Here is a 21,178-nt window from a genome sequence, read left to right on the forward strand (position 1 = left end):
ACAGTTCTGCACCCCACCCAGGGAGCACCCACTCCAGGCTCCACTGCTTTGGAATGCAGGAAGCCTTCAGCCCAGTCCAGCCTCCCTCATCCCCCCACAAATTTCAGCTTCCAAACCCCCCACACCCTCCACTCCAACCTCCCTTAATCTGGGGCAGAGAGATTGTGTCTACCTGGGAATCTGGCATCTCTGCAGGAGCAACAGGACAGTTGAGACTTTAAACTCCTTTTTGTGCCCCCCAAAACTAATAGCAGCTGGGGGAAGGGTAGTAAACTGGGATACAGCCCCCCACACTACCTCCCAGTATAGCAGCCCCCCTTCCTGGCACATGGCCAAGCTGGCAGTGGCATCACTGGGGTGTATGACTCGCAAACTCGTTTCACTTGTGCCGTCAGCCAGAGGCTGGGACTCCACCGGGCAGTCCCACAGCAGGGAAGCGACTGGATGCCACCAGCGATCGGAGCCCCAGCTCAGGCTGCCCATAGGAGCCCTGGGGCGATACTGCGGTGAGGTGGCCCTTGCTGCATCACCTGACCGAGGTAAGGTACCTGCTTGACATCAGGGAAGGCGGAGTGGTCCCCTGCTCCCATCACTAGGGCAAAGAGAAAAGGGCTGTGCCTGTCCCTACGCAGAGGCTGGGGGTAGTGGCTGGGCTGGGGAGGGCGGTGAGGAGCAGTTATCCCGTAGCAGGCTTCGGCCCCCAGCCCAGCAATGGGGATTACAGACCCTGCCAATCTGCGATCCAGCCCCCCACATGGGGATGCAGAGCACGAGGCTGGGGCCTGTGTGCATGCAATAACCAGACGGTGAGTGACTGTGGCGCACAAGACGGGAGAGGAGTGCTCAGCGTAACCCTTTCCAGTCCAGGGGAGATTCCTTCCCACTCCTCCCCTCCTGCAGGGAGCGGCCATGGAGAGCTCATTCCAATCTTACAGTGCCTCTTCCCAATCACCAAGTCCTGCAGGGGGAAGCCCTCCCCCCCACGCTTCCTGTGGGTTGCAATCTCCCCTCTGCAAGGTCCAAAGCACTTCCTCCAAGTCTGGCTGGAAAGGGTTAACGCGGGCCGCCTTCAGAACTCCACTTTGCACGCTGGGAAGGTCTCGTCCTGCATGGCCACCGTACTGTTGCTGCCCAGCACCGTGATGCCCAGCTCCTGCTGGCGCTCGTGGGTTTCCTGGTACCATTCGTGCATCACCAGCGAATCAAAGGTTGGGATCAGGGTCACCTGAGGAGACCAATTTGATACAGTCACTCAGAGGCAGCAGGGTCTAGTGGGTCTGGCCCTGATGGAGCCAGGGCACCTGGCTTCTATTTCCAGGTTCTGCAACTGCCCTGCTGAGGGCATGTCACCTCTCTGCTGGTTTCCCCTCCCACCCTTTGTCCCGTCTATTCCAGACCCCAGCTCTTTGGGGTGCATCTGTGCAGCGCCCGGCCCACGGGGCTCTGATCTCAACTGGGGAGGGGGCGGTGCTGTGTTACAAACACGCTGGTGGGGCAGACGGAGGCCGGAGCGAGGGGAAGTTCTGCCTTCCTCGAAATACGGACACAGAGCCTCACCACGTGCCAGCTCAGAGCCGCCCTGCCCCCAGCCGCCACCACTTGTGCCAAACAGGGACACTGAGGCACACCAGTGACCATCCGCCAGGTGAGGTCAGAGTTCACAGTTCAAAGGTCAGGGCCCCTCCTGCCTCAGGAAAACCCAGCTACCCCTGCTCCAAGCCACGGCTACGCGGCCGAGCCCCCACCGAGCCGACAGACACAGCTGTCCCCCAAGGGCCTCTGCGCTGCGGGATTGTCGGGGTAGCTGCTCTGGCAGGGGGCGATTCCCCCCCACTCCTCGCCGACAGCTACGCCGGCATAACTCCGCTGTTCGGACCAGGCCGGAGTCCAGCTCCTTGGTGGCCTCTGCCGATTCCCTCCTCCCCCCACAGCTGAGCCGGACGCCCCAAATGATACACACCAGGGACTGCTTGGATCCGGCCAGCAGGGGGAGCAGGTTCTCCTCACAGGACTCTGCGGGGAAGGAGCCCAGCAGCATCCACAGCACTCCTGGCTTCTGCTCCAGGCAGGAGGCAGAAAACCCCCACCACAGCGGAGGGCTCGGGGGTGGAGCATGGGGCAGGGATATGGTTACCTGAGACCCCAGCGCGGCCCCCCCATGCCTGCCTGGCTGTACGCCATGCTGCCCCCTGCTGTCGTCCCGCCGAGCCCCACCTGGACATCGCTCCCCCAGTGATGTTTGCCCGACAGCAGCGCGTCCAGGATGGGTCGCATGACGCCCTCTTTGACATGGTCGTCTCCGCTGATGACGTAGCAGAGGGAGCGGATCCGCCGGAAGAACTCCTCGTCCACCGTCCTGGCGCTCCAGGAGCCGGGGATGTAGGCCAGGTCCAAGTAGATCGGCGGCTCGGGGGGAGAAAGGGCTTTGGAGCCTGAAATTGCAAGACGGGGGGGCCTTTTAGACACAGGGCCGGGGCTCCAGCAGGGAACGCCAGGCGGCCTGGTACACGAGGGCCCCACTACTGGAGCATGATCAGTGATTTTTGGGAGCCTTGATTTCGGACACCGCAGAAGGGCTCAATTTGTGCCCAGTACTGAGTGCCCGCCCAGGCATCTCCCATTGGGACACCCAACAATGGCCAGTCACTGGACACCTTCGATCCAGAATCCCAGGTTCCCTCTCGTACACCTGCTCAGCTGCTGGGGCGCTCTTTACTGGAGCTTTAACTCGATTTTAAATCCAGCCTCTCGCTCCCTTTGCTATTAGGGACGGTCACTGGCTCCCTGGGCTAGGAGGCTGGATCTGCAATACAGCAAGAGGCTCTTCTGGAATCCACACATCCGGGGTCCGAGTCACGTGGGACTCGGGCTCAGCAGCCTTTCAGTTCCTACGCGCTGCAGGATCTCCCAGGATCCAGACCGCCCAGGCAACAGCTGGCCAAGGCCCCCCTCACTGCCAGGCTCACGTGCTTCAACTCAGCCCCGAAGGAGCCAGCATCTGGGCCAGCCCCATCTCCGTGGTGCACTCCCCCGGAACCAGAGCAGCTCCCACCTGGTACGTGGGAACTCTGGTGGCGCCATGGGCACCAACACCAACCCAACTCCTTCCACAGGCCACAGAGCACCCTGGGCTGCAAGGCCCCATACATCCTCCACCCCCCTCCCCGGCCTGGGGCTGGGTTAGCATGGGAGTGACAGGCCCTGCTCCTGGCCTGGGATCAGCTGGACTCTACACCCCATCCCCACTCCCAGTTACCTGCGGGAGATGATCTGCCGGCTCCCGAGAGCGGCCTGGCCCCAGCGCCGCGGCTCGTGAGCGAAGCTCTGGTGTCCCCGCCAGCCCCGAGGCGCGGGCCCTTGGCTAGGGGAAGCGTCCTGGTCTTGTCTGCTGAGCCCGCGGGGCCTCTGGCCTTGCTGCCCAGGGTCGAGTGTTTGGGGGTTTCGGCCTTCTGGGACATGGGGGCCGAGCCCAGGCGGGAGGGAGTCCTCTTCACCTTGCCGGCAGGCTCCTTCTTCCCCGCACGGGCCTGCTCCGTGGGCAGGGCCTCCGGATCCACCATGCAGATGCCAGGCTGGGCAGGGAGGGGGCAGGGGTCTTTCAGGGGGCCTGGAGGAGGGTCTCTGGCCCGGGAAGGGCCCCGGGCCAGGGGCTCCGACTCCTCGTCCGAGTCCAGCCCGCCGTCGGCCGTGATGGAGGGGCAGTCCTCGGTGGCAGGAGGGATGTCCGAGTCGGAGAGCGTGGGGAGGGACTCGCTCCCAGAGGTGGGGGGCGTCTCGGCACCCGGCAGTGGCTGCAGCCGGCGGCCCTGGCTCCTCTGGCCTCTCCTCTGGGCCAGGGGCTTGGCCAGCTCCTGGGAGAGGTCGCTGTCATTGGACAGGTCCCGGGGGCTGACATTGAGGGAGGGGGGGCGCTCGGACTTGGGGTGCTCAAACTCGCAGGGCGATACCAGACACAGGTCCACATCGTGGGGGGAGTCGGAGCGACGCCCGTGCCGGCGCAGCCCGTCTGCCCCGTCGCTGTCCAGCCGCTGGGCGTGGTGGCAGGGCCGGAGGGGCAGGGACAGCCCGCCTTTGCCCACCGAGGCGTCTGACTCCGGGGTCAGCCCGCCCCCCTGCGGCCGGTTCAGCTCCTCTTGGGGCGACTCACTCACCGGGGGCAGCACCTGCTCGAAGGAGACCGACAGCGACTCGTCCACCTCGGTGGAGTGGGGGGAGCCCACCTCGGCTGGCAGGGAGGGGGTGGTGATGGTGGGCGAGACATCGGGGAGCTCGTCCTTGAAGGGGCTGAGGGACAGGCAGCCCGCCTGCTTCTCCTGGGAGGAGCTGGAGCTGTCGTGGGAGGAATGGCAAGAGTTTAACTGTTTGTTGTCGTTGGGGCCCGACGCCGGCTCCTCTACCATGACTGCGTCCTCCACCGGGGACTGGTGGAATGGGGTGTGCCCGGCGCTGGCCGGCCCCGAGCTGGAGGGGGACATCATCTCCAGGGTCTTCTCCTCAGAGCTGCCGCATGGGTCCTCGGCACCCTCCTGGCAGTGGTTGAGAAGCCCCGTGGGCGTCAGGTCGAAATCCACGCTGCGGTCGCTCTTGGGGGTCTTGGCGAGGGGAGAAGGGGGCCAGATGGCTTTGAGCGGGCTGGTCTCTAGGTACCGGAACCGCTGGGGGCTGTCCAACTCCTCCGGGTCGATGCCGTTCTCCTGGCAGTCCGTGGGCCCCAGCCCGGCACAGCCAGCTGGGCCCTCAGTGCCGGCGCACTGCCCAGCCTCCCCGTTCTCCAGCGGGGACGGCTCCAGCTCGCTCTCCGCCGTGGTGATCCCCTCGTCTGTCGACTCCTCCTTCCGCCCAGCCTCAGCGCCTGCCCACGCCGCCTCCCGCGTCAGGGCCTCCAGAGACAGTGACTTGGAGCCTTCTGACGCACCAGCCCCGGGGCTCGGGGGCTCCTTGCTGGCCGCACCTGCCTCCTTGGCCGCTTTGGCCTTGGGCTTCTCCGGCTCCTTTTTGAGAGTGGATTTCTTAAGGCTCCCTGTCCTGAGGGCCAGCTTGCGGGGCTCCGGCCCGGGCAGTTTGCGGGCAGGGGGCTTTGCGGCCTTCCCCTCAGCCTTGCTCTCCTTGGCATCCTTCCGCAGCGACTCGGCTTTCCCGTCCCTCTTCACAGCCTTCACCTCCTTCCTGCCGTCCGCCTTCCCCTCGGCGCTATCTTCCTTCTTCAGAGGCCTCTTCTCCTCCTTCCTTGCCTCCTGGGGCAGGGGCTCTTTCTTGGGCGGGGCCTTCTCCTTGCTCAGCTTCAGCCTCACGTCTGGCTTGAGCTTCTCAGCTGAAGAGTCGGGCTTGGCTCTGGGGTCCTTGGCTCTCTCCTCCTCTGGCCCTGCCTTGGCCACCTCGCCCGGCCCTCTGGCCTTCTCCTTGGGCGCTGGCTTCACCTCCTTCTTCTCGGCCTTGAGGGCTTTCTCCTTGGGAGCTGGGGGCCCGGCCTCCACCAGGCTCAGTCTGGAAGCAGACCGGAGGCTCTCCTTGGACGCCGACTTGAGGCTCTCCTTGCTTTCCGCCCTCTTCGGCGTGAGCGGCTTCTCGGGACGGGGAGCGGCCTGCGCCTTCAAGTCCTTCTCAGTGACCACCGGGCGCTTCAAGAACTCCAGGTGCTTCACCTTCTCCAGCCCCTCCAGGATCCTGCTCTGCGGGGTGCAGCCTGGGAACAGGACCCGGATGATCTTCTCCAAAGGGCTGGCGGGATGCCAGACCAGCAGGGCGCAGACGGAGGTCAGGCACTGCAAGGGCAGCTCCTGCTCGCTGGGGTGGCCGTCGCCGGACCAGTGCTGCAGCAGGTAGTCCAGCTCCTTGCTGCCCCGCACCGGGTTCAGCACGTACATGTCCAGTCTGCCAACGCCCATCTTTTGGAACAGCACCGTGGGCTCCACCTTGGGGCCGCTGTCCCTGCAGAGCAGGTTGGGCCTGACCCCCAGCTTCTCCAGGTAGCGTAGGGTCAGGCTGGCTTCGTCACAGCTCTTCAGCACCCTGGAGTTCCCCTCAATACCCTTCAGCTTCTCGGAGGCGTTGAGGAACACGACTCCCAGCTCGGGGGAGATGAGGTTCTTCACCCAGTCCCCGTTGCTCTGGGAACCCTGCGAGGAGGGGTCCTCCTCCAGCTCAGCGACCTTCCTCTGCAGCAGGCTGTTGACCCCCGGCAGGCTGTCCGTGCCGATGTGCGTCACCAGGATGGAGTCGATCCGGTCCAGGTGGCGCACCAGCTTCCAGAAGGAGGATTTGGGGTTGGAGCCCCCGTTCACCAGGACGTTGAACCCGTTGACGGCAAAGAAGGCCGTGTCCCCCCTCCCGCCGGGGAAGACGTAGCAGCAGGGCTTGGAGAGCTTCAGGAAGCCCACCATGGTCGGGGGCTCCAGGAGGTCGAAGGGGGACTGCGGCTCCAGGGACTCCGAGAGGTATTCCACGAACTCCTGCAGCCCCTCCATCTCCGGCAACACGCAGCCCGGGTTGATCCGCAGCTCGATGAAGTCCTGGAGGTTGTACTGCTCCAGGCTGGAGTCCTGCCACTCCCCGAAGTCAGGGCAGCTGACGGTCAGGCTGGCCTTGGCCGAAGGGTCTGCAGAGCTCAGCATCTCCCCGACCTAGAGAGAGACAAGCCAGGGTCAATGCCAGCACATGGCAGAGTTCAGCGACAGGCTGCTGAGTCGTCCCTTGTCGGCAGGTCATCCCAGTGGCTAGACAGACACTCCACCTCCGACCCGGACTTCGACACGAGTTCCCAGAGGGGCGAGGCCAGTCGGCAGCCACCGGACAGTCCCTCCCCGCCCTCCTTCACCAGTACAGGGAAGGCCCTGGGAGGGCTGCCATCCCATAGCAGGCTCGGCCGTGACACCGCAGCATCGCTTACCTCAGCATCGTTCCCCCTGTGGTCCGTGCTACCGGATGACTGTGCAGTGGGGTGCGCATCACTGCGAGCCCAGACTCTTCCCTTTGCATCCTGGGAACGTGCCCCATGAACTCCGAGAGCAGCAGCCCACCCACCCCGCACCTGATCCTCCAATTCCCCCCCTGCCCTCCACTTCCTAGCTGAGCAGCCCTGGCTGCTGCTGGGATTCACAGCTCGCTACAGCTGAGCAAGGCCACGTTCGCGCAGAAGCGTGGGCCTGGGACGGGGGAGCAGTTCCAGGGCTGCTGGGGAAGGAAAGCCTTCGCCATGCACGGCAAGGGGACCCGAGCTTGCCAGACTTCCGGCAAGACTGAAACTACTGCGACACCTGCTAGATGGTGGGGGTGGGGGTGAAGAGGCCCCATATGGGCAGTTCTGGGGGCAGCAACCCAGCTCCATGGAAAACTGCTCCATCAGCACCACTAGAGAGACGGACTCCGCCAGCCCCACGCCCTTCCCACAGGGCTGGGCTGCTGGTGCCTGGAGCTGCACATCCAGTCAGCTTACGGCCAGCCCAGCTGGGGCTCAGGATCCAAAGGGCTAGTGAGAAAAAAAAGTGACCCGGGTCCAGAGGGGCCCACACTGGAGTCACCGTCACGGCCAGCCGCCGTGTCAAGGTTCTGCAGCGTTTCCTCCAGCAGCCAGAGGTGAAAATGCACACGAGCCCTGAGCTGGGAGAGACACACGCGTCTGTCTCCGAATCAGACAGTAACGGGATCACAGAGGCCTCTCCCCCAGGCCTGCTGAGAGCCAGAGCTGCCTGAAGGAAGGCGTTTCCTGGCCCGGGGCTGACGGCCACGAGGGTTAGCCGCCAAGGGGTGGATCACGGGCACTGTGCCAGGACACACCTCTTTGTCCGTGAAGATCTGGATGAAGTCCCGCAGAGAGAAGCAGCCCGTCTGCAGCATCAGCTCCCCGGTCTCCTCCACGCAGGGCCCAGCGAACACCAGCAGCTTGTGCTGGGACACGTCCGTGATCAGGTTCCGCAGCTGGGGACGGAGAATGGTTGAGTTCAGGTGTCCCCACCCACCCCCAGCCCCCTCGGGCCCGCCATCCAGGCCTACACCAGCTTGAGGGGGATCTTTGCTGCCACACAATGGAGCCGAGACCAAGCGCTGGGGGCTGGGGACCTGGACTGCAGGCTGCTCCGAGTGGGGCGCTCGGGCTGGGGAGACAGCAGGGTGCCTGGCCTGACAGAGGGGGGAGGATGACAGAACACGAGAAGATTACGGAGGGGAATGCAACCCCCCCACTCCATCCCCGCATGGTGCTCTTGCACCTCCTTGCCCCCCCCCCGACATGGTAAGGGCCCCATTGGACCCCGGTTCCCTCCCCACCTGCTCACCTCATCGCACAGAGACTTATCCGAAGGGTTGAGCAGCACCAGTGTCTCCAGGACATCCCCCCGGTGGTGGAGGGTCCGCTGACCTGCCCGGGAACAAGAGGCCTTGGTGTTAAGAGCCCAGCTCCCCCCAGTCACGCCCAGGTTTTGGCCCCCACCTCCCCCAGGGAAGGGCCAGGCTGGCCCGAGAGCTGCCCAGAGGATGGCTGCCCAGGGCACAGGCCAGGCAGCAAGGAGCCTCCAGAGGGGAGCTCAGCTGACTGGCAGCATGTCATGCAGCACTCAGCCGGCCCGGTCTGCCCCAACGTACGCAACCCGGCCCGGAGCAGGGACCCCCAGGCAGCTCCCGGCTGACCCAAGCGGCCGTTCAGAGTGTGCACGGTTCGCCTGCCTTCTGCACCACTGCTCCCCCCTGCAATGGCACAGCACCGCCCCCCCAGCACCTCTGGGACCCCAGGCACGGAGAGCACAGCTGGGTGGGGTTTCAGGGAGATGCCTGTGCTGGACAGTAGCCAAGGCTGGCTAAGGAGACACCTGTCAGGCAGTGCAATGCAGAGACGGCTGCCAGGCAGGACGCAGGGAGGGGCAGAGGAAGGCTGGTCTTGGGGCTGGGTCCCTGGCTCTGCCACAGGCTCCGAGTAGTCTGCAGCAAGGTGCTGAGTCTGTGCCTCAGTTTCTCCACCTGGGAAGTGGGGCGATCCAAGTCAGCCCCTGGATGGGTGAACATGAGAGAATGGGGTACCCGTAACTCCTGATGGAACACCCCACAATCCCAGCTAAAGCTAGAGGTGTCGGACGGGATCGGCGCACCGGCAGCTACCGCAGAACCCAGGTACAACGGGGAGTTTGCCCGGCACGAGCTCCAGCGATCCCCAGGCAAGACCAGTCGTGCTGGCAGCAGGCAGCCTGCTCAGGCAGGGGACACAGGCCCATACGCAGACCCCGCTGCCCCCTTCCCAGCCTCCCCACCCCTTTCAGCCAGGCTGAGGCAGGAGTGCCAGGCCAGGCTCACAGCCGCTGCAGGACCCCGCTGGCCGGGAAGCGGAGCCGTGAGCCCGGATACCACAGAGGCCAGCAGATCTGCTGAGTCGAAGGACGAGACGCCCCCCCGCCCTTCCGCTGCCGGAGAAGGAAGGAAGGAAGCAGAGGGGCTGACTCGGCTCACGAGGGGACCCCCCCCCCACACCCCATGTTCTGCCCCCAGAGCCAGACAGGGATTGTTTTTAAGCTACAAACACAACTTTCGACCCCACCGTACGACAGGCCCAGCCCGGCCCAGAACAGCTGGACGACTTGGCCCAGCCAGTCCAGTACAGGGTTGGGAACAGACGCTTGGAGCCCTCTCCCTAGGCACGCCGGAGCTGTTCTCCCCTCTGCGAGGAAGGTCACGGGCCAGCCGAGACCCAGGCCCACACAGGGCTGGCCCCGTGCAGCCCCAGCTGGAGGGCAGCGTCACGGCCGCTGGCGTTTCCTGCTCTGCGCCCGGACGAGGCAGCCAAGGGGACTGAAGCTACTTTCCTGATGCCGTCAGCTCAACCCCACCTCCTCCCTGCAGGCGTGGGGGGAGGGGGGGGGCAGACTCCACCTTTATTTGCTGGGGGTGGTCCAAGGCACTGAGCCCCTCCCAGCCAGCAGCTGCATGGGTCTCAACTCACCCCACCTCCCAACCGGAGCTTGTGCTGCAGCGTTCCCAGGCGGGGAGCTCTCTTGCAGGGCCCAGTTACCCTGCCCCCCCATCATGGGCATTGCAGGACAACCATTGGGCCATGCTGCGGCCAGGGGCCCTGTCTGCTCTCAGCCCCAGACCACGCTGCAGCCTGCCTTCTAGTCTGCGGCGCCGGAGCTCGGACCGTCCGTCCCTGGGGAGCCGGTGCCTTTCGCTGGAGCAGGCAGGCTCCCAAGAGCAGTCCCACAAGCCCAATACCCCCCCCCCCCCCCCCCCCCCGCAGTCAGGCACCATGCAGATGGCATCTAATGCAGACAGCTGCGCTGCCCATCGCTAGAGGGCAGCAAAGGGGCAGAGAAACGAGGCTGAGTGTGGAGGAAAGGAACGGAGACTTTCCCACTGCTCTATGAGCGGGCAGCCCAGCCCCCTAGTGAACCGGGGGGAGGCGGCTCAACGGGGGACCCCAGGCACGTCTCCTACGTTAGTGCCCCAGGAAGGGAACCGGATTGGCTTTAACGCCAGGTGCGCAGCCAGCTCCCCGCGTACACCCAGAGCACGGAGGAAAGCGGCTCCACTCAGCTGCTAACAATCTGCTCCGCACGCCCCAGCTCACGGGGCTCCAGGCCCACGAAGGCCAATTTACGGTCTGGGGGGCAGGAAGAACAGAGGGACAATTAGGCCACAGGGCACCTTAGGGCGTTGACGCCGGGGAGCCCAGCTGTTTACTGCAGCTCAGACCCAGGAATGAAGAATTCGCGAGCCTGCCAAGCCTGGGCCCATTGGTGGCTAAATTCCCTCTCCGTGAGCTAGCTGGCTGCTGGGCTGAGTGCCTTGGGGTCTGGGGGCCTGTACCCCACAGAACGGGGGAGCTGGATCGCTAAGGGCTGGCCTGGGACTCTGAAACCCACGTTCAATTCCCTGCTCTGCCAGAGACTGACCGTGGGCAAGTCGCTGCCTCGCTTTCCCCATCTGTACAACGGGCGTGCACGATTTCCCTGCCTCCCAAGGGTGGGGGATGGGCTGCGGGGCTCAGACACTAGGACGCTGGACCGACTGAAGCCAGGCCAAGCTCCCAGGGCCAACGCAGCTGTATTGGCGTTTCACACCCCTGAGGCTATTCCCATACAGGAACGGGATTAAGCCTTCCTGGGACGTGGCACCTGGACGGTGTACTGGGGCCACTAGCCATTTAGAGACATCCCAACCCACAGTTAAATCAGAACAAAAAACTGCTCAGTCCAGGCCTAAGAAGCTGAGCCGGGCTGGAAGCCGCAGGCCCCCGGAGCAGCCCATGGTTCCTTCCACCCTTGGCCTCCCCCAGAGCGAAGCCTGATGGAGCACGTGGACCAGGAACAGGACACCCCTCGCCACACCCATGTCACAAGGCCACTGAGCAGCTGCTGGCGAGCAGCGATTCAGTTACTGCTGGCCAGGGCCGCCTTTGAACCAGCAGCTCCCTATCTGGTTACCAAGCCCCTGAGCCATCCAGCCCCGTGGCACAGAAGCGGCCTCTGTGAGCGCAGCCGCCCTAGTTTCCAGAGAGCTCGTTTAGAAGAGTGAACAAACGAACCCAAAGGAAAGTAGCCGGGGAGGCTGGTCTGGCCCGACTGGAGGAGCCAGCTGGAGACGCCTGGCTGGGAGGGAGAGCACCGTGACCGCAGAGCTGGCTGCAGGGAGCCCATTTCACAGCCCGGGAAGGCGAAGGCACCTCGAGCCGTGACAGAACCATCAGAAGGGATTTTAACCTCATGGCTTTGGGGCTTAAGCCAGATCATTAGATCCCCGAGCAAGCCAGACACAGGCAGATGTGGGACACCAGCCCAGGAGGGTATTTCTTCCACCTTCCTCCAACGCATCCAGGGCCAGCCGCTGCCAGAGACGGGCCCAAGGAAGGGCTCTCCGTCCAGGCGCCTGCGTCCACGGCCCAGCTACCTTAGACACAGGGCAGCCTGAGCTGGTCGGGAACGAAGGCGTTTCTACTCTCCGATGGCCGGTTACTTCTGGAGAGAGGCCCGTAAAACCCTCAGCACTCGAGTCCCGGCAAGGAGACCCTGCCCTGGGCTGTAGGCTGCCGGGACCCCTGTGCGCGGCTGGCTCAGCCCCAGCCCCTCGGACGGGATCAGCTGCTCTTCCCGGACCGACACCGCACAGTGCTAGCCCACGAGCCACCTCTCCCTGCGTCGAGGTCACGAGACGGACAATAGTGCTGATGAACGGCACGTGAGCAGCTGAAATCTGAGCTACCCTGGTCTTCTGAGCTCTCCCTGGGCTCCACGCGGGGCACACGGCCGTGCACTCTCTCCGGCGCCCCATTGGTATCCGAGGCTGGGGGAGGGTTTTACCCATAGCAGCAGCACTAGCTGGTGCCGACAGCGTTTGAACCCAGCCCAACCGGTGCCTCTGCTCTACCCATGCCAGAGGAGAGGGATGCTACCGGCACAGGGGCCTCTCTAAGTTCCTTGGGGAAAGGGGCTCTGCTCTGTCTGTACAGCGCCTAGCACCCCCAGACAGCCAAGCTTCTCCCCACTCTGGAGCACAAGGCCTGGCTTCCCCTCCGCCAGCCTCCGGGCGTTACACGAGGAAGCGCAGCCAGGCCAACGTCCTGCTCCACCCATCGGGGTCCCCGAGCTCTTCAGCACCCCTGGAAAGGGGATGGTCTGCAGGAGCCAGCTACGCCTGACAAGCAACAGAGAGCTCAGACCCTCATGCAAGGAGCCCCCTGCTCTGGAGCCTTAGAGAAGGGGGTAGGGGGGCCGTATCAAAGTGGGTTAACCCCACACAGTTGAGCAGCAGAGACACCCCCCCTCACCACCACCAACACTTGTGTCTAGGCACAGATGTGGTGAACCAGCGGTTCCCCCCACCACAAGATGAGCCGAGGAGTATCTGGCTACAGCATGGTTTTGACTTGGAGTCAAGATGTCCCACTCCGAGCGAGTTAGACAGAACAAGCCCGTCCCTCAGTCTGGGAGGGCCAGCCCGAGTCTAGACACTGCAGCTGGAGGCAGTGGGGCAACGCAGCCAGGAGCCAGCCTGGGCGTGACAAGGCCTCACGGGAAGGCGCATGGAGAGGGCCGCCGGTCCGGGAACTCCTCTGCGAGCCGCTCCCCAGGAAGAATCAGCGCGTTTGTCTGCTTGGAGGGGCCGGGACAGAGGCATCAGCTGAGGGATAGCGCAAGCAACTCGGCACAAAAGCAGCTTTGTAGCCCCGGCTAAATGTTTGCACAACCCAGCAAAACTCCATCAGGAGAGGGCAAGGTCCGGGTCTGCAGCCGACCGGCAGCTCCCGGAGCGACCCCTCCGCACACAGCAGGAAGGACGGCGCTGCCTCCCTGTCTATTTCCAACTCACTGGGCGGCCTGGCTTCCCCCTGCAGTCTGGGCTGAGATACGGATTGCAACACGAATTAAACACTGCTAAGAGCCAGGAGGGGCGTGCGTGGAGGGGGTCAAGCGAGGTTTCTGCTGATGCAGAGCAGAACACGAGCTCCCAGACACTGCTTCTGCCGCTGGATGTGTCAGGGCGCACGTTGCCATCTGCTCCTGGTGGGCGTAGCCAGCGCTTTGTCAAGGGCAGACAGCATGGATCTGAGTGGCATACAACCCCCCCCAAAACCTGAGCAAAGGGGACTAGTCCTATGCACCCCCAGCCTCACAGGGAGCAGTCAGGAGGGGGGGGGATGCTCAGATACTGCAGTACTGGGGGGCACTGGAGTACCCCAGACAGGTTATTCCCAATGCTGCTTCCACAGCAGGGGGGCTGTTTGTGAAACCTCCTCCCCCCCGCCCACAGCAGGGCCAGCTCGGAGCCGAGCTGCTGCCTCACTCCAGCAACGTTCAGACAGTCAGTTGGACCTGCAATAGATTCCCCCCAGAGCAGGGCGAGTTCTGGGCCAAGCAGCCTGGAGAGCTCCTTTAAATACTCCGGGGTGAGCCCGGGGTGTCCCAGAGTGCAGGGACAGGACAGTCCCTGGGAATTCTGGACCTGAAAGCAGCATCGTGCAGGCAGGGAGCCACCTCCAGCGAGGTGCCAAGCCCACGACAGCAGAGGGCTAGGGGATGCACAGCTGGGCAGGTGGAGACGGGAGAGACCTGGCAGATGGCCCTTACCTTTCACGATGCTGGAGAAGGTGGCCGAGTGCCGGGACACAAACAGCTTCAGCTGCTCGTCCAGGTTGCAGGAGGTGAGGTCGATGTCCCAGCAGCGGATCCCTGGGGAGAGAACAATCAGCACCCGCAGCTCTCAAAGGGGTGCAGAGCCCACCCTGCCCTGCCCCTGCCAGGAGAGGCACCAGGCTCAGAGACCAGCCACTGCAGGGATTCCCAGGGCTGATCTTGGCAGTGACGCCAGCCTCCCTCCCCCGGCTGGGCAAGTAACTTCATCCTCAGTGGCTTCTGCCTCCCTTTGGCTGCCTTGGCACAGGGGTGAGCAATCGGTCTGCTCCGAGGGCTTCACCCCTGGGGAATGCAAGCACCAGGGACCCTGCGCGAACCTGGCTCCAGGGGAGAGGGAGCGGACGTGCCTGGCTGGCGGGGCAGATTCCTCTACAGCAGCACGGACAGCGAAGCCCCCGGAGCAGTCCCCTCCAGGGCCCCCTTTGCCCAGGCGGCTGCAAGGCCAGGACCAGCCAGGGAAGGGGAACCGGGACCAGCAGAACCGCCCCAGGTGAGGAATATGCTGGGAGGGGATGGGTCAGCAGGGAGCCACCTAGTGGGGGGTCTGCGCTCCTGCATGTGGGGGGAGGATCAGTTACCAGTCAGGTAAGTCGGGGGAACCAAGCTCCCGTCCCAGGCTCTTTAATCCCTGGCACGGCACGGCCTCGCGGAACAATCCGCGTCAGGCTGAAAGGGCTGAAGAGCAGCCGCAGGCCCCTGCGACAGCCTCCGGCAGCAGCGCACGCTGCACCCAGCCCCAGCCGGAGAGAAGCCTGCCGCCTTACAGGGCTCTTCGCGCCCCGTGCCAGCTAGCAGCCCAAGCAGCAGGGATGGGAGCTCACCCAGGGGTCGCTGCCCCTCATTGCAAGTAACAGGGAATGCACAAAATGGACCGTAGGGAGGAGCACGTGACCCTGCACCGTAAGCCCTCAGGGTCACGCGAGCCGCTCACAGCCAAGGCTCGGGGACAGACCGGAGGCCCAGGTTACAGCGCATGCAATAGAACGGCCCCGCCGTGCACGCAGAGACACCCCACCACCACCGCACGGGGAGGGGAAGGGGTAATGCAGACGCACGCTGGGCAATACGACGCAGTTGCCATCACTTCTGCAAGCGAGGGGGGGGGGGGGATAAAGTGACTAGAAGCTACAGCTCCCGTGCTAGGCCTGCCCCCCAGGGCTGAACAGAGGGAGTGGCACTAAAGGCTCGTGCTGAACCTCCCCCCAGCCTCACCCCTGTCCTCATTCCCACGTGCAAGCGCAAGCCTTCCCAGGCAGGGCCCACGCCTCTTCTGGCTAGTACCCAGCCCTGCAAGCGCGGCCTATAAACACGAGCAGCTTCTAGGAGACAAGAGAGTTCCTTCAATAAAATGCAGCGTGATCCGGGCGCCCTGACAGCTCCGCGCCGCTGCCCCAGCCCAGGGCACAAGCTGCTGTCACTGGCCCCTCAATTGCTGAAGACCGGCAGGTTCCTCAGCCTTCCTCCCGCCTGGCAGGGCGTGTCCTGGGACAGACACAAGGACGTCTGAGGGACTGCGAACGGCCATGGGGGAGGAAAGGGCTTCCGGCTGCGGCAACAACAGGCCGTTTCCCTCTGCTACTTGGCCAGGGAAAGGGAAAGGGCAAGCGCCCGCGGACACCCGCAGGGGCCGGGCTAGCGAGAGACAGGGCAGCGAGAGCCGCTCCCAGCCTCACGAGGGGAGGTCAGCGCAGCGCCAAGGGAGCAGGAGCTCCCCGTGCCGATCGAGGGAGCGTGGAGTCGAGTGCTGCCCTGAACCCTCGCCAGAGAGAGAAGGGGCCCACGCCCAGCAACGGGCAACCCAGCGAGCCTGGCCTTTAGCAGCCTGGCTCCAACGCGGTCCTGGTTTAACGGGCCTGCGACGAGGGAGGGAGGGGAAGGAAACGGGGGTGAAGTCGGAGGGACAGTATCTCTGCAGAACCTGTCTGGCAGAAAAGAGGTAGTGAGCAAAGGCACTTCTAGCCTTCCCTCCCGCCCCCCACGGCCACAAGACTCCGGGGCTGGCTGGCACAAGACACAGCCTCTTCCATGTCTGCACTGACCTCCCCTCTAGTCCAGCCCAGGGCGCCTCTCGCCCCCTAACCTGCAGCTGCCCCCGGGCCAGATTCCCAAACCAACTCTTCCTCGCAACCCAGAACTAGAGACGCAAGTGGCAAGGGTGGCCCAGACGCCAGGCAGCCCGACCAACCAGCTACAGCGGCGTTCCAGGCTTGGAGTCACTTTCGCAGCCTTCTCCCAAACAGATGGTCCCTCGGTTTCCTTCCTGGGGGTCACAGGTGCAAACCCCGGCCCAGATGAGCAGAGGCTCGATCGTTACCACGCACTGTTTGGTGGCCCCCGTGGGAGGGGTTCAGGTGCTCACAGGCAAGCTCCCCGGGGACAGCTGTTCACATCACAGCGCCCTTGGCCCGTTCAGTCCTTGGCCTTTGCCACCAAGCAGGAGCCCCCCCCTTGCTGAGCAGGGCTAAGGGGTGCTGCCAGGGCAGTATCATAGAATAGAATCTCAGGGTTGGAAGGGACCTCAGGAGGTATCTAGTCCAACCCCCTGCTCAAAGCAGGACCAATCCCCAGACAGATTTTTACCCCAGTTCCCTAAATGGCCCCCTCAAGGATTGAACTCACAACCCTGGGTTTAGCAGCCCAATGCTCAAACCACTGAGCTATCCCTCCCCCAGTATAGGGAAGCTAGCACTGACCAGCTGCGGCTAAGTACAGCTCAGTGACGATGGGTGTCACTTCACCTGCATTTCGAGTCACTGACTAGTCCCTGCTCACATGCACTGACTGGGTTAACCTGGGTCTCTTGCAACAAACTCAAGTCACATCCTGCTGCAAAAAAGCAGGGTCACTCTGCACTGGCTCTAGAAGTTTGCAGTGGCTCCCACACCTCCTTCGAGCAGAGTCTACAGGCCAGGCCAGGCCCCATCCAGCTGGGCTCTGCGTGGTTCCTCACCTCAGCACTTACCAACCCAGCCGACCTGCCATCTCTCTTCTCCCCCAGCTCCGTACTGCTCGGAGACTTACTGGAACTGCTCTGATCTCCTGCACAAGGCAGCAGAGCCAGGCTGCCTCATTCAGCACCTGCGATTGAAGAGGCCCCTCGGGGGCACAATACCAGGACTGCCCTGCCTTTCCCAATGAGCGCTTACGCTGCCAAGACCTGCACAAGCCGGGGATGAGCCAGCTGCATTGCGTTCTGCCGCCTCGGCCGCAGAGCGCCAGCGGAATTCCAAGCGGAGAGTTCGCTAGGACAGCGTCCGGCCCAAAACTCTCAGCAGCAAAACACTCTCCCCACTGCTATGTCAACTCAGCCGACATGCTAGGAAACCCCCCCGACAGACTGTAGCAACAGCCCAACGTGGCAGGAACCGTCGCCACCTCGGCTGTACACACCACTTGACTACGATCCCTTTGTGGCTCGCTTCCTGTTTGGTGTCAGGAGAGAGGCCTGCATGACAGGGCAGTGTGTCAGCCGGAGGCTGAGCTCATCACGGGGCCCTGGAAAACGGAAAGGAACATCCACAGCAAGCCAGATAAGAACAGAGCCAGCACGAATCGGGTCACCCAGGCTTTTAAGTACCTTAAGAGGCTTCCCCCCAAGTTTGCATTAGAGCTACTGGCTGCGGGCCGGGTGACTGCCCAGCAGGCCAAGAGAGGGACAGCTGGACCGCCGGCACAGTACGCGATGCTAGCCAGGAGTGGTATCAGTGCGCTGGCAACAGAGACGAGATCAGGAGCCTGCCCCTAACCCTGTCCCTGCTACTTCTGTCCACGGAACTGAGTCTCGAGGCTTGTAAATAGCGTCGATGATTTCATAGGAGACTATTACACTGAAGGGAAACTGAGGCACAGATGTGCAGTGACATGCACTTGGGATGTGAAGGTCAGTTCCCGGCAAAGCCAGCAATACAGCCCAGGGGCCCCGACTCCCAGACCCCTGCTCTAAGCAGCAGACTCCCCCACCCCTCTAGTGTGGGAACAGAACCCGCTGGGAGGATTTTGCTGAGTGAGGACAGGTCTGGCTGGAGGGGGATCTGCCAGACTGGGTCAGACCAAAGGTCCATCTAGCCCAGTATCCTGTCTGCCGACAGTGGCCAATACCAGGTGTCCCAGAGGGAATAAACAGAACAGGGAATCATCAAGTGATCCATCCTGTCGCCCATTCCCAGCTTCTGGCAAACGGAGGCTAGAGACACCGTCCCTGCCCAGCCTGGCTAATAGCCATTGATGGACATATCCTCCATGAACTTATCTAGTGCTTTTGGAACCCTGTTGGTCCCGCTCAGGCAGGAGACAGGACACCAGCAGGGGAAGAGTCCAGGGCAATTTGGACAGTTCTGAGGTGTGGGTCAGACGCAGGGTGATCAGGGCCCCCGGGGCAGCGTGGTGGGGAGACTAGGTCCCAGTATGCTCGCCCCGAAGACAAAGGGGGACCGGATAACATCTCTGGAGACGGCTAAGGGCTGTTATAAAGAGGATGGTGATTACCTGTGCACCACGTCCACTGAAGGTAGGACGGGAGGTAATGAGCTTAATCTGCAGCAAGGGAGATTTAGGTTAGATATTAGGAAAAACTCTAAGTAAAGGATAATTAAGATCCGGAATAGGCTTAATTAGGCGCACAGAGTCAGAGCATCTATGGCATTTGCCGCATTTCCTAGACACCGGGACCCGGTGACACATGCTGACGGCTCAGTTGACCCCCCGCCCCTGGCTGAGTAACATCCTTCTCCAATTCGGGTTTGAAAACGAAAGGTCAGAAGGGGTCACAGCCCAACTCCCTCCAGTCACTGGCTCCAGAACACTCCCGATGAGTCAGCTCGAAGACAACAGGATCAGATGCCCCTGCTACCCACAGACTGCTTTATCCCAGGGCTTCCGAACTCCTGACGCTCGCCGAGCGGCTCCTCGGGGAAAGGAAGCCATCCGCGTTCCCCCTCGCACAGCCTCCCCTGCGAGTTCAATGAACCTTGGTTTATAGCTGCACACTCCCTGCCCCAGACGGCTGGGGGAAATCTTCACCATGACCCTTCTGCCCCCTTCCTTACAGCTTTAACTGTCGACGGCCTCTGAGTCAGCCCCCGGCGAAATGAACACTCCTCAGCTGCTGCTTCAGGTTCTCCCCAAGCTCCGATACACTTCACATGCTGACGGTTTCTTTGCAGCCACAACGGCCCGAGGTTCAGTCTCCGCTCTCGTGTGAGAAGCCCGTCCATGTGCCCCCGCTCGTCCTTCGCAGCTTCCCACACATCTGGGCAGCCACCTCCTGGGGAGAACAGAGCCACTCTGCAGGCCTGGCTGGGACATGCCTGCCTCATACAGGATGTTAACGGAGGGGGGTCAGGAGCGTCTTTAAAGGCAGCACCAAAGACGTGCCTTCAGGTTCCAAACACGTTACAGGTTCCTTGATGTTCACCACTTAAGACAGGTGCACGCTTGCTTCCCCTGGAGGCACGCACCTTGCGGGAGTGACTCAGCCGCGCCAGGCTCAGCCAGACAGAAGAGCGTTCCCTCCGGCTACGGGAGCGCAGCCACCTTCCCGGGCTGCTCTTCAAGAGGCAGCACGTACAGCCATCAGCTGCATTAGAAGCGCTGTTCCGAAAGCGAACGACAGCCGCTGCGTCTCTCTGCCGTCTGCCTCCCCAGTTACCGCACGCCCTTATACAGCAGCCATCTGTTCATTCCTGTCCCACACTGGCCAGTCACACTAGCCAACCGGGCTCCTCTCCCCACTCCAGGAGAGTGGGTTTGCTCCCCGAGGCCACTAATGCGTCAGGAATTCTAACCCCAGCTCATCAACAAACCCCAGGCCGCAGTACAGCCACTGTGCGGGGATTACAGAGACGCAGCCTGTTTCACTCCCCTCACGTCTAGTGATTTACAAACCAGCTTAGCAGGCCGGCCTCATGCCCATCATAGGGAACGAATCCATCGGTATTTTTCCTCCACCATCCCCCAGTCTTGGAACCGTTAACGATCTTCCAACCAAAGGGAGATGGTGCAAGATTAGGGTATTAGAAGCGATGGGTGGGGGGAGAAAATGCAGAGTTGCACAAACCTTGCTCAACGTAACAGTTTTAGCCTTCTCAGGCGGCTTACTCAGTTCACGCATGGTGGATGAATGTTTTTTTTAAAAGATCACTTCCAAATTTGTGCCCCTTCCAGGCCTTGAAAGCACCTCCGGCAGAAGGAGACACTAGCTCAGTGCTCACAGCACCTCTAGCCCCCAGCATTAATACAGTTCATGCCAGTGCCAGGCTAAGAACACGGAACCCCCGCAGCCAGCCAACGTTCAGACATCCGGCTCCAGGCGACGGTTTCAATCACTGGCTCGGGAACAGTAAATGCAGATCCACTGAAAGTCCTTGGAGGAAGCTCTGAAGCAGGGTTAATTACAACTCAGCCCTTCCTAGTTTCAGCTGCCAGTTTCCTCAAACCACGCTGACCCACTAAGCCCGAACACACCCTGACAGACCAGCGCTCCAGAGCACTTCCCGATGCCAGACAAGCTTCTCCAGGCAGACGGCTCTCCCGAGGCCCAGCGCGGGCCAGCTGCCCCATCCATCATGTCGGATGCTCCCCCGCCCCGCTCTAATTTCTTGAGTTGCAAACAGGTCCCAGCCCAGCCCAGCGTTAACAAAGCAACCCCCAACCTTTGTCTGCTGCTGCTACGCTCCGCACCGTGGGCCTCCATGCACAGGGTGCCCAGGTGCAACCAGAAGTCGAGAGGGGGAAATGGGATGGAATTACACCTAGGCAAAGGGAGCACTAAGCAATACAAGAGTCCAGGATTCACGCAGCTGGGGACAGCCCTGCTGTCACCCCCACCCATGTTAAAAACACCATAACCAGCCCCCCCCCCATAGGAGAGACTCCCTTTAAACATAAGCAATAACTGGGGGGAGGGCTGCACTAGACCAACACAACGGGACTTTGCATACCCTTCCCCCACCTAGTCTGAAGTATCAACGCCTCCCACAGGCGTCTGCTTGGGGGAGCCCCGGGAAAGCCGGGGGGGGGAGAGATGCCCCGGACACAGGAGCTGCATGCACCGGTGCATGGGGGAGCCCCGG

The 21,178-nt window shown here is 62.7% G+C and overlaps 1 protein-coding gene across 3 annotated transcripts in view; it reads right to left on the reverse strand.

The window, feature by feature from the left end:
- Positions 1 to 89: 89 nt before the first annotated feature.
- The window catches only part of MAP1S (microtubule associated protein 1S), a 23,480-nt gene continuing 2,391 nt past the window's right edge, over positions 90 to 21,178 (reverse strand). For 2 of the 3 annotated variants that reach the window (XM_029912267.1, XM_029912265.1), the window contains exons 2-7: positions 14,043 to 14,144; positions 8,271 to 8,353; positions 7,774 to 7,914; positions 3,257 to 6,620; positions 2,215 to 2,432; positions 90 to 1,225 (exon numbers count right to left, since the gene is read on the reverse strand). In XM_029912267.1, the coding sequence (XP_029768127.1) occupies positions 1,070 to 1,225; positions 2,215 to 2,432; positions 3,257 to 6,620; positions 7,774 to 7,833 (3,798 nt within the window). In that variant the 5' untranslated portion in view covers positions 7,834 to 7,914; positions 8,271 to 8,353; positions 14,043 to 14,144 and the 3' untranslated portion in view covers positions 90 to 1,069. Of the gene's footprint in view, positions 1,226 to 2,214; positions 2,433 to 3,256; positions 6,621 to 7,773; positions 7,915 to 8,270; positions 8,354 to 14,042; positions 14,145 to 15,320; positions 15,342 to 21,178 lie in introns of those variants that run through there. The other variant, XM_029912266.1, reaches the window with a different exon arrangement.

The sequence above is a fragment of the Terrapene carolina genome, unplaced genomic scaffold (genome assembly GCF_002925995.2).
Source record: "Terrapene carolina triunguis isolate 2854851 unplaced genomic scaffold, T_m_triunguis-2.0 Scaffold194, whole genome shotgun sequence".
Classification (NCBI taxonomy): Eukaryota; Metazoa; Chordata; order Testudines; family Emydidae; genus Terrapene; species Terrapene triunguis.